This window comes from Charadrius vociferus, unplaced genomic scaffold (assembly GCF_000708025.1).
Source record: "Charadrius vociferus isolate BGI_N301 unplaced genomic scaffold, ASM70802v2 scaffold366, whole genome shotgun sequence".
NCBI classification, from domain to species: Eukaryota; Metazoa; Chordata; class Aves; order Charadriiformes; family Charadriidae; genus Charadrius; species Charadrius vociferus.
This window is the reverse complement of record NW_009648900.1, coordinates 757,765-770,315: the sequence shown is the minus strand read 5'-3', so window position 1 is coordinate 770,315 and position 12,551 is coordinate 757,765. Positions and strand designations below refer to the sequence as shown.

The 12,551-nt window shown below is 37.7% G+C and overlaps 1 protein-coding gene across 4 annotated transcripts in view; it reads right to left on the bottom strand.

The window, feature by feature from the left end:
- TAX1BP1 (Tax1 (human T-cell leukemia virus type I) binding protein 1) overlaps positions 1-12,551 on the bottom strand; it is a 62,666-nt gene that overhangs the window by 40,578 nt on the left and 9,537 nt on the right. For all 4 annotated transcript variants that reach the window (XM_009887182.1, XM_009887185.1, XM_009887183.1 and 1 more), the window contains exon 2: positions 3,361-3,463. In XM_009887182.1, the coding sequence (XP_009885484.1) occupies positions 3,361-3,463 (103 nt within the window). The remainder of the gene's footprint in view (positions 1-3,360; positions 3,464-12,551) is intronic.

The following is a 12,551-nucleotide window of genomic DNA, read 5'->3' as shown; positions in this document are numbered from 1 at the left end:
AAACATTCTACACAAAGATACAAGTCTCCATCTGGAAATAGATTATTCAGATCATGTTTGACTTACGAATTTCATGCTTGTTACTTCAGTAAGGCACAGATAAATCATCAAAAAAGCAAAAGGAAAAGTCATCCTATTTAGTAACTTTCATCCCCCAACAATTTCTCCTGCCTTTTAAGACAAATGCTAAAACAGTGACGGATAATAGGTACTATATGTACACATCACCTTACATACATAAACAGCAGCTATTACCTAATGAATTTATGAAACAGAATCATTAGCAATCAGATGCCCTGAAGCTGGATCAGGACCACATTGTTATGTAACTGTTGTACAATCACAGAGCAAAGAGTAAGTATTTTTTGGCCCTGGAATACCTATACAACCAAAGACAACAAACAGACAGAGTAACATGCAATGACAAGACATCTACAGCTTCACCAGGTTCAATTTTTTGCATGTTTTTTTGGAGTAACTACAACTTACTTTTCTTATTTTTAAATGCCAAAGCACAGGAATCTTCTGAATGGATGAAACAAGCTGCAAATATGGAGGGGGCGGGGCAAGCAGGGAGAGTTTAACAAAGACCTTATTTTTTAAAATTTAAAAGAAAATTTCTTCTAGAATTTGCAAGGTAAGAATAAATCATCTTTCTTGCATCTATGTAATACTGCATGCTGCTAGCAAATTGTTTCAGAAGTATTTCTGTGTGACTGTTCAATCAAACTGTTGCCCACTAAAGCTTCAACATCAAGCCTCTTACATCACCTGGACTCACATGGTACTATCCGTGGATGTTAAACAATCATTTCCAGAACCAATGAGATTTTTACCGTTAGTAATAAATGCAAGAAACCACATTTAATGGTAAGAAAATCAGTTGGTTTTATTCAGAACGCTTAACTATCAGATACCCTAGCCAGCTTGAGTACGATACTAGCATAGTAAATCCTCAACCGACATTTAATCCAGCAGGTGACGTCACCCATTTCTGTTCCTATTTCAACATAATTCAATCTGCTCCCTTTCTAACTTTATCATTAATTTCTCTTCATCAATTTTTATTCCAGATTTCTGGAAGACTTTTCCCAGTACTCGTAGCTACTTCTCCCACAAATGGTAAAACATTACATGCGGTATATGGACAGCACTTGTATCAAGCACTTCCTGTTTCCACTAGTCTTATATTTCATTAACTGTAGCTCAGGGAACAGTATCGTAATCTCAAAACCTCAGGATTCCTCGGGATTCTGTGCTTTTAGACCTGACTACACTTTCCTATACAGCATTGCAGTTCAGTTTACCTGATTCAATGCTTAAATAAGGTGACGCTATGCAGAAATTAATTCAGAGCAATATGCTTCGCAGCTCCAGCAAGTTTTAATATTGGTTCAGAAAAATCTGATTTTAAAACTACTTAAAGTCTTTTTTTCTTTATCTAACATACTGGAGAAAACAAATTCCTGATTATTTTCTTGCAGCACACTTACTTGATCAAAAAAAAAAAATATTTAAAGTATGCTGCACAACATTTACTATTTATCTCAGTTAATTAAGCTCCTGTAAGCTCTACTGATCTCATCTCAGCAGCACTAAAATATCTTGCCAAACACAACTGGGAGACTGTCTGAATGGAGATTAAATCTGGCAGCTCTATAAAAGTGGAGGATTGTCAGCATGGAATGTAACAGATGGGACAGAGCTACCTGGTCTCTTCATGTGTGGCACAACTTCTAGGTAATAAAGGGCTGATAATGGCACGTAGAGTCCTAGGTTTCTAGGTCACTTTTAGATTCAGTCCAACCCAATTTCATTCATTCAATAAATTTTGGTAATTGTAAAAGAAACTAATTACTTCCTTCCAGTTCCTACAGAACGCACATATTTTTCACAGATTTCAAGGTTATAAAATGGTCAGATCACGTGGATATGTTCATCATTGAAAGTACCAGAAAAAATGACTTGGCATAAGAGAAAGCACAGTGAACTCATCCAAGCTATCCATATTTGCAGCTACTATTTGCAGCTTTAACAAGACAACAAACTAACACAGCAGTCATTTCAGGACTTTAATTATTTCTTTTTCCTATATACTTTAAGCAATAAACAGACACACACAAAGACTAAAGCCAACTGTGGGAAGCAAAAGAGAACATAAGATGGTACATAAAATTCTGTTAGTAAGCAGAAAAGCATTAAGCAAGTTTAATGGAAGTGCTCTTTTTACATTCAACTTCGAATACGTGTAGATTTTTGTCATTTGTAATGTCCTGTGGCAAGAAGTTCTACACATGGCCTGTGTTATACAAGTATCATCTCTATGTCTGTTTTGAACCTGTCATTCAGTGGCTTACATCAATGGCTCCTACTTCTTTCAATATGAACAATGAATAATCCACTCATGCCACGGGTAGCTGATTTTAGACATCAGTCATTTCCTATTATTTCCCTTTCCCAGGCTGAAAAACCTGGCAGATGGAAGTTCTGAAGGTCACCTACTCCACCTTCCCCCTCAAGAGACTGGTTTTTGTCAGCACCAGTCCGAGACTACCATGGCTGTCTAAGCAACTGTGTGGAATTCCCATCCTTTCAAACCAGGGATACCTGTTCAAGTGCTACACTAATCCCTCTTGATAAAAAAAAAAAAAGTTCTCCCTAATTTCAGATATAAACCTCCCAGGCCACAATACATGGCCATTGTCCCTTTTTATATTTAATAAGAAGAACGTGGCTTTCATGTTCACACAGAAGGTATTTCTTAATTTTGATCTTCCTTATTACACTTTGTTCCTTTATTCTACTCGATCTTTTTTGAGATTGAACTGATCACAGTGTTGAAAATGCAGTTATACTATAGATTTGTACAGTGGTGTAACATTTTCTGGTTTGTTCTTTATGCTTAAAAACTTCAGTCATTTTCATCAATTTCTCATTGTCAAAAGGTCCTCTGCGACTCTGACCCTTCACCAAACCACTTTACATTGAGAATGATGTTTAAAGTCCGGAGACTAAAGACAATGTAAAGACACAATGAGTTAAGAGATGCCAAAATTAAAAAAAAAATCCTGTTGATGATTAAACAAAGTCACTTTCTGTATTTTAATAGTTTCTATCAGAGCTTTTTTGATCAGTCATGAATATTGTCCATTACTCCGTAAAAAGTCACATCCCCTTACAATTTCCTTGACATTTAAAATAAGACTGAACTTCACACAGTGAAGTGTGGAAAATTCTCCTCCAATTCATGTTTGTAAAAGTCTAGAACTGTTATACAACCCTCAGCATTGCCATGAAGAGATAAGTATTTAAAAAGCTGTGTAGACTGGAAAATACAGGTAGATACTGCTTTATACTCACCTTGAAAAGTCAGCACACAGTTAACAGTTGATCCTTCCACATAATTTTCCGGCATAGGTGACCAAAGAAACGTGTAATAATCTCTTGCTGTACTCCAACCAACCTAAAATAAAATAAACAACAACAACAACAAAAGTAAGAGAAAACATTCAGCAGAAGAATTTGTTATACATAGTTAAGATATCATGGTCTGGCCTTTACAACATACTGTAATATGCATATTTCTGCTTCAACATGCAATAAAAAGATACTTAACAATGTTCACAAATCAGGAATATTTTAACAAGCATGTCAAAGATTTAGCATGAATTTTATTAAGCTTGTTACCTAAGGCAATAAATGGGTCTAAGGCAATAAAACGGTCTATATAAATTAAAACACCAGACAGTTTTCACTATACATTAAACTACTCTTTGGTACATATTTTTTTCTATAAAGATACACATTACTATATTAAAAAAACAAAAAGATTAATTCTGAAGTTTATAGCGAGATTTTCTTAGTGTAAGTTCTGCCAATGCTGACTATTTCATGTTCACAATACAACAGGTTCATCAGAAAACAAGAAGGAGGAAATTAAAAATAGCTCTCTCTTCTACTGAAAAGGCCAAATTTGACAGGGCTAAACTAGCACTTTTTGGACAACTTCTGTAATACTAAAGACCAGGATTTCGCTGGAATGCTAATTCTTCCAAATATACATGCTATGTCTGCAAGGAAAAAAAATTTGCACAAAAACATAACTCAGCTAAGTTGGTGCAGTCTTCCCACAAACTTCAATAAACATCTGCTTTCAGATTTTTCGTAAGAGTGCAGTTCTATACAGTAAGAAACGCTATCCTCTGAAGAAACATATTCCAACAAGCTTGAAATACGTGTATCTAAACCTGAAACCCAAAGCATCTAAGGTAAAGCAATGGATATTAATAGCAGCATAACAGTAATGGAGAAGAAGAAATATATCTGGTTTATTTCACTGACCAAAAAATACCAAAAAACCTTGTCAAAAGCTAGGTGTAGTATGATTTATCAGTAACCAGGCATGCTGTCTTGGAATACTCCAGAAGAGGAAAAGGGACAAACTGTTTACCAATTTTTACCAGGTAAGACAGCATTTCAAGAGGAAGAAGAAAAAAAAAAAAAAAAGATAAAGTTACCAATCATGATTTCTATTACTTCAATAGATAAAACTTCTAAATTTCAAGTTCATACTAAATCCTCCTTTAGAAAGGATACATTGGAACGATGCATTTTTAAAAGTATTACGAACTATTTTTTTAAGGAGTTGTCAGCTTGAAAAAAAAAAGAAAACATGTTTAGATCGGCAAAGAGAAGAGCAGGACTGAAAGTAATTCAATAGCAATTATATACATAAATTACTAATTAGCATTAGTAAAAAAAATCTGAATGGATTATTCCATAGTTGTCTATTACACTTCACTTTGTATTAAAAAGTGTGGGAAAAGCTAATGTTTGGAAAAAAAGAACTGGTCTAAGATGACCACACCTTTTTTATATTCTTAAAAACAATGATGAATGACAGCAAAATGAGATTAAATTTTCATTTTGCTAACTACAGTCACTTCTTTAAGGCAACGTTCATTAGACAAAAGCAGTACAGACTCTTGATACATCCACCAGAATGGAATCACCTACTATGTCTTAAGCCTATTCTTAGCCAAAAATTTTTAAATTTCTATAATATATCCCATCAAGGAGCTTTTAAAGATGTCAATGAAATGAGATTTCACAGAAATCTCATAGGTTTAGGTTGGAGGGGACCTTGAAGATCGAGTTCCAACCCCCCTGCCATAGACAGGGACACCTCCCACTAGACCAGGTTGCCCAAGGCCACGTCCAGCCTGGCCTTGAACACCTCCAGGGATGGGGCCTCAACAACTTCTCTGGGCAACCTGTTCCAGTGCCTTACAACCCTCAAAGTGAAAAACTTCTTCCTAATGTTTAACCTAAACCTGCTCTCTTCCAATTTAAAGCCATTCCCCCTTGTCGTATCACTGCATGCCCTAGTAAAAAGTCCTTCCCCAGCTCTCCTGCAGGCCCCCTTTAGGTACTGGAAAGCTGCAATAAGATCTCCCCGGAGCCTTCTCTTCTCCAGGCTGAACAGCCCCAACTCACTCAGCCTCTCCTCATAGGAGAGGTGCCCCAGCCCTCGGATCATCCTTGTGGCCCTCCTCTGGATGCCCTCCAACATGTCCATGTCTTTCTTATGTTGGGGACTCCAGAGCTGGATGCAGTACTCCAGGTGGGGTCTCTCTGAGTGGAGTAGAGGGGCAGAATCACCCCCCTTTACCTGCTGGCCACACTTCTTTTGATGCAGCCAAGGATACAGTTGGCCTTCTGGGCTGTGATCGCACATTGCTGGCTCATGTTGAGCTTCTCGTCAATCAGCACACCCAGGTCCTTCTCCTCAGGGCTGCTCTCCAGCCATTCCCCGCCAAGCCTGTATTTGTGCTTGGGATTGCCCCAACCCAGATGTAGGACCTTGCACTTGGTCTTGTTGAACTGCATGAGGCTGGCTTGGGCCCACCTCTCCAGGCTGTCCAGGGCCCTCTGGATGGCATCCCTCCCCTCCAGCGTGTCTACCTGGACAAACAGCTTGGTATCATCGGCAAACTTGCTGAAGGTGCACACAACCCCACTGTCCATGTCACCGACAACGATGTTGAACAGTACAGGTCCCAGTACCAACCCCTGAGGAATGCCACTCGTAACTGCTCTCCACTCGGACATCGAGCCATTGACCGCAACTCTTGGAGTGTGACCATCCAATCAGTTCTTTATCCACTGAGTGGTCCATTTGTCGAATCCATGTCTCTCCAATTTAGAGACCAGGATATCGTGTGGGATGGTGTCAAACGCTTTGCACAAGTCCGGTAGATTACATCAGTTGCTCTTCCCTTGTCCACTGCCACTGTAACCCCTTCGTAGAAGGCCACCAAATTTGTCAGGCATGACTTGCCCTTGGTGAAGCCATGCTGGCTGTCACCAATCACCTCCTTGTTTTCTATGTGCCTTAGCAAAGTTTCCAGGAGGATCCAGGAGATTTCCTGGGGTTGTTATTCCCACTCTGTTAAATATCCCAGAAGTAACAAGGAAAGCTCTTCCAGTAACTTGAGGGGGGAGGGTGAAAGCAATTTTTCCTCTATAAAGTTCACAGGGAAAAACATTTTGCAAATTTGCACATTAGCCTTGTCTTCAAACCCAATTCAGATGTTAATAACCCTTTTTTGCTGAACCTGCTTTTACCTCAGAAAAGAGAAGCATGTATCATTACTTGCTGCTCTACAATAAAGCAAGCAGATAGCTTTTTAAATGTAGTTATCAAGGAGTAAAAAGTCCCCATCTTGTTCTTTTTCATTTCAGAAGGGAAACAATTATTATGTCCACAACAAATACTGTATAGAACTGAAGTAACCTTTTCATCCTACTCTAGTTTTCATTTCTGTTTAAAACACACACACACACACACACTCTGATTCTGATGCTCTTTTCCTCCGTAAAATAACGTCCTTCCTTCTGATAAAATTAACATTTTGGAAAACATGGAGAGAAGGAACAAAATTCAGTAAATATAAAAACAAAAATGGTCCCTCTAGAGATCAGCTCCTGATTCAATTTTTCTCTGGGATTATGGCATTTTTTTGTATTTTTTTTTTTTTTTTTTTTTAGATATCACGTGTTGATTTCTAAATTTAATAATCTATTCTGAAGCTAACACTTATTTTTATGACTGCTTTACCTGTAACAGTAATCCACATAAGGGTTTTGTTTTGTTTTTTTTAAACTTTAGCTGTACTGACACAAACAAAAAGAGTAATTATGTAGAGAACAAATAACTCTCCTGGCCTGTTTCTCAACAGGTGCCATATTTTCAAACGTGACTCTAATCTGTGGGCTACTGGTAAAGAGAAAACTGTGGCACATCAAGAGCTAGTGGGCAACACCCTGCGAAGACGAAAATACCCGCACGTATTTCCTTCAGCAATTCCCCGTATTTCCTGTCACCCATCACCTTGTTTTCCCTACCGAAGCTCCCCATCTTACACTCTTACGATCCTGAGAATCCAACTATTTCTTAATGGACACATGCAAGTTATAGAATCATAGAATCGTTTAGGTTGGAAAAGGCCCTCAAGATCATCAAGCCCAACTGTCAACCCAGCACCGCCAAGTCCACCACCAAACCATGTCACCAAGCACTGTATCTACACACTTCCAGGGATGGTGACTCAACTGCTTCCCTGGGCAGCCCGCTCCAATGCCTGACAACCCCTTCCATGAAGAAATCCCTCCCAAAATCCAATTCAAATCTTCCACAGCACAACCCAAGGCCATTTCCTCACATCCCACTGCCTGTCACCTGGGAGAAGAGACCAACACCCACCCTGCCACAACCTCCTCCCAGGTGGCCGCAGAGAGCAACAAGGTCTCCCCTGAGTCTCCCCCTCTGCAGGCCAAACCACCCCAGTTCCCCCACCTGCCCCTCGTAAGAGTTTTGCTTATCAGCAGGTGTGGACTACCCAACCACACTTTTCACTGCACAGGATTTCAGAAGATGAGGGTCTTCCCTGCTAAAGGTTGCGCATGTCGAAATGCAACAATGCAGAGAAGGAAACATGAACAAATCTTATCTTCTTCCCAGTTGCATACATTTAAAAAGGGGAAGTTTGGCTATTCTGCAGCAAAGCAAGTTAACTTAGTAACAATATTTAACACCTTTCCTACTTAACAATGATTATCATTAACTTCCATAGGATTATTTCTTAGATAACAGTAACATGGAACAAAACCAAAGTAATGATATTCTGAGAAGAAAACAAAGACAAAATCAAGTAATGGGCGTTTTAAGTCTAGGATCTAGATCTTTAAAAAAAAGAAATCTATCAACAGGTTTTAACAAAATCTTTACTTTAGTACTTCGTATCTTTTAACAATGTTCTCTTTAATAAGCCCAGTATGAAGTACACAGTGGTTCAGAAATACAAAATACTCCCACGCAGTCATAATCTTCTCTATGGTAACTGATTATACTATCACAGATATAACACTATAAACACACATTGGATGGCTCAGCAATCATCTAAATGTGTATGACCTTTAACAGAGATCTCTCAGCTCAGAAGGAAAACCCAATGATTGCCTAAAAATAGGGTTAAAACTATATAAGGAACTTTTAAGATTGCTTACGGGAAAGTAAATAAAAATTGAGATAAAGTAAGACTAGTGGCAAAAGCTACAGAGGAAATTAACAAAACGTGAAAACGATGATGAAGAAGATGGGAATAGTTGTCAACAGCCCCACAGTGACTTTATATGAAAAACTAAAAACACTGTAGCTCTGGAAGCAAAAAGAACAGCATCCTCCTCATCATCAGGCATATTAGCTTGGAAAAAATATTTTCATTTCAATGAAAGGAATCAGAAAAGCCAAACTGTTCTCTTACTGCTGATCGAAGCAACAAAAATTACTACAGTTAACATAGACTACCTCCCAGATTAGTCTCCAGAGGGGAAGAAGAGTCCAGATCCCAGAGTGGAACCCCTTTGTTGTGAAGACCTTACCTGGACTATACTGATAGGAGAAAATTTGATATTTAAGGCAAATGTCCATGTAAGGTGATTTTGTTGTCTTTTTTGTTGGATTTGTTGTTGTTTTTTTTTTTTAATTAAAAACACCATTACAGCAACTGGAAGACACACTGGTAACAGTGTAGGATTCAAGAAATCAGACGATTCAACAGGTAGGTGTTAAATACAGTTAGCATGGGGTAAATAGTATCAATCAGTAGTGTACGCTGGAGAAAAGCTGAGAAAATATTTTAAAAAAATAGATGTATTTACTTATTGCACATGCAGTTTTAAGAAGTAACTGCATATTGCAGTTACTTAAATGCCACTATCTGTGAAAGCTACAGAATTTGGAGGTAGCGATACCTGAGCACAGACTAAAAAGAGAGTTCACTGGCCAGCATATTCCTTAATTTCATACTTTGAAAACTCAAAGGTAAGTTTTGTTAAGTTAAAAGCAGATAAATTAATCTTAGCGTTTCATTTTTAAAATATTTTCTTCATAGAATGATGGTCAAGTAGCAGATAAAGGTTATCCTGCCACCTCACAACACGTTTTGTGGCTGGTGCTCCAAGTTTTTGGCGTGATGTGCCTCCTTTGACCCCACTGTACTTGCACCAAAACAGTAAGAACACAGAATCTACTCTGTGAAAAAAATCCAATCCTAAATTTATTTTGACTCTTCATATCTCTAAGCTTATCTACACAGGACTCTCCAGGAAAATCCCAGAACAGTAACAGAGTCGAAGAAAAATTTCAAATGCAGACTTTAGGTTAGAATTGGAAATTACTCTAACAAGTAGAACCAGAGAAATTTTCAAATATTTGAGAAGGCCTCTGCATGAAAATAGAAAAAAGAAGGGCCACTTCTTTAGTTTATGTCTGGACTCTCTTTAGTACTCTACTGGAATATGAATGCATGTTAAAAAGTAAATGCAGATGCTATTTAAATAATCCCCAGAACTTTTATCACAAATTTGTGTCTATTAGCCTTGCCTTTTTCACATCATTCAAATTCTAGTTGCCTCAAAGTTTAAAAAAAAAATACAAACACAAAACCTGAACAATTTTTACACAAAAGCAGAAAATGGAGATAAGTGTTTAAGTATTTAATTTACTAGCATCTTGCAATATTGTTTCTATTCAAAAAAATAAGAAAATGGAAAAACAGCAGCACTGGCATAAAGCATCAGAAAACAAGGGAAGACAAACAGCAAAGTCTTTTGCCATTATCAGAGAAAAATCTTCAGGCCTGTAAGAACAAGAGTTTGTTCAACTGCCAAAACAGCTGACATGACTAACAGTGAGCATGTGTGTTCATGAAAATATTACAGAAAACACACAACTACTTATAGAAAGATTCGCAAATTTCATTTCTGTATTTGAACTTAAATAACAATAAAAAGCAATAGTCATAGAGAGAAATCGTATCCATTATAAAAACATATTTGAAATCAAGTCTTCAATTACATGGTTTCGTTTTTTTGTGTCCTTCCTTTACTGAGCAAGTTCTAAAAATTTATGATCTAGCTACTCAAGCTGCAAGCATATTTGTTTACATTAATAACTAGAACTTAACTGTTATAAAACTGGAAATGAGGGGAAAGATGTGGAAATCCACACTTAATTCCTGTTTAGGCCTCATGTGAATTTACAGTCCTATTCTGCAATGAAGAATATATTCTGATGTATTAAAATGGGAAACCAAAGTTTAAAAAAAAAAAGTAACACAAAAACACCCCAAAACCCACAACACTTTCATTAGAATGCTGACTAAAATAGCATACAAAGAACCCAGATACAAATACTAAATATGAGAAAGCATTTTATAAGAGTTGATACCGTTAACTAGAAAAGCACTTATCTCAAAAAAAACAACACACCAGTACCCAAAAATTTATAGTAAGACTTCCAAAATGAAAGCACTCGAGTGAAACAGTATCTTGATCAAAACAGCCATAGGTTCTGCTGTTGTACAAAAAAATCAGTTGGAACTCCTTTAACAAAAATAACTTCACATACCAGCTGAAAAAAGAAAAAACAACACGCAACTAAAACAACAGAACACAGAAAACAAAGTACTGCCAACTTCGAACATAACACCAAGTTCCAATCAAAGTGCTAAAGCTAAAGCAAATGCACATTAGTACTTTTTTTTACCATCAGAAATCTTACATAAGTGAGAAATTTCAATAGGACACACTGTGAAACTTTCTGTGAGCCACGAGGAGTACAAGAGGCACAGTTTACCAGTCTAATCTAAAAACTTGGCAATGGGTACTGGCAGACATCACATTATCCACATTCAAGCACACAAACATTACAAATTACACAAGAACTCCAGCATAAAACCTTCTGAAGTTCAGAGGAGGAAGAAGGAGAATGACCTTTCAAACCACGCACAAGACTTGTGAACTCTGAACTCAAGTTCATCATCTGATGCATTGCCTGGCTGTGCTGATACCATCACTTTTTAAGGAATTCATTGAAAACTCTGAAAACATTTTGCTCAGAGTTAAAAACTCAAAATATTAACATCCTTATTTCTTAGACAAAAGAGAAAATAAGACTTAGATGATACAACTTCCCCTAGACCAACAGGGAAAAAAATAATACATGTTATAACCAGAATTAGAAATAAAGTCTCTGCTACTAACCTGGTATTAAAAACATTCTTCTAACTTTTCTGTTTCTCTACATTTATTTCTCAGAAAATCCACTCAGAAATCCATTTTTAAATTAGAAAGCTGTGCATAAATCAAACACTCTTGCCTGCTAGATGTTAACCAACAGATTAATAATCTAGAAACCAAATCCTACTTTTATGTTCTCAACCCATGTTTTTAAACCAAAAAACATTGACTAAACATCATGTCTCCTACAAACATGTCATATCCAGATGTCTTGGTTTGAGGTAAAACAGAACCAATTTTCTGTTCAATAACCTCACTTTTTAGCTAAACCTCTTCAGACTACTGAAATTAACAGCATATTGTGCGGACACTGTTCACTCTCAGAGCGATAAGACCTATGTTTATGGCTGATGCCAAGGAACGGCATGCAGAGAGGCTCCTGCTTATACTTATTGCTGTAACACCCAGGGCCAGATAACTTGGTTACGTGCCTCGTCGGAGGATCAGAAGCTGAAAAGTGTAGAGGGGTCCCACCTGCGGAGAGGAGCAGACGGGACAGGTTACCCAAAACTGAACAACAGGGTATTCCACCCCATCTGCCTCGTGCTCAGTATAAAAGCTGAGGGATCAAAGGGTCAGCTCTCTTTCTTCAATGGCCAGCCTCCGAGGAGGACTCTGTCTGTTCATCTGCCTTTGATCCCAGTCCTGAATCCAGATACGGACCAAGTTCCCGTACGTCACTGAGTCCAGTCTGGGACTTCCCCAGTGCCAGCCGGTGACATGACTGTCATCCTGCGAGCTTGATAGAGTTTTGTATATATTTCATTATTTCTTTTTTATTTTATTACTAATATTTCATTAAAGTAGTTTAGTTCCTTCTAAACTCACAAGTCTCTCTCTCCTGCCTCTCTTTGAAGAGAGGTAGGGAAGGGCATCTGTCATTCCACCCAGCGGCCAGTTTGGCCCAA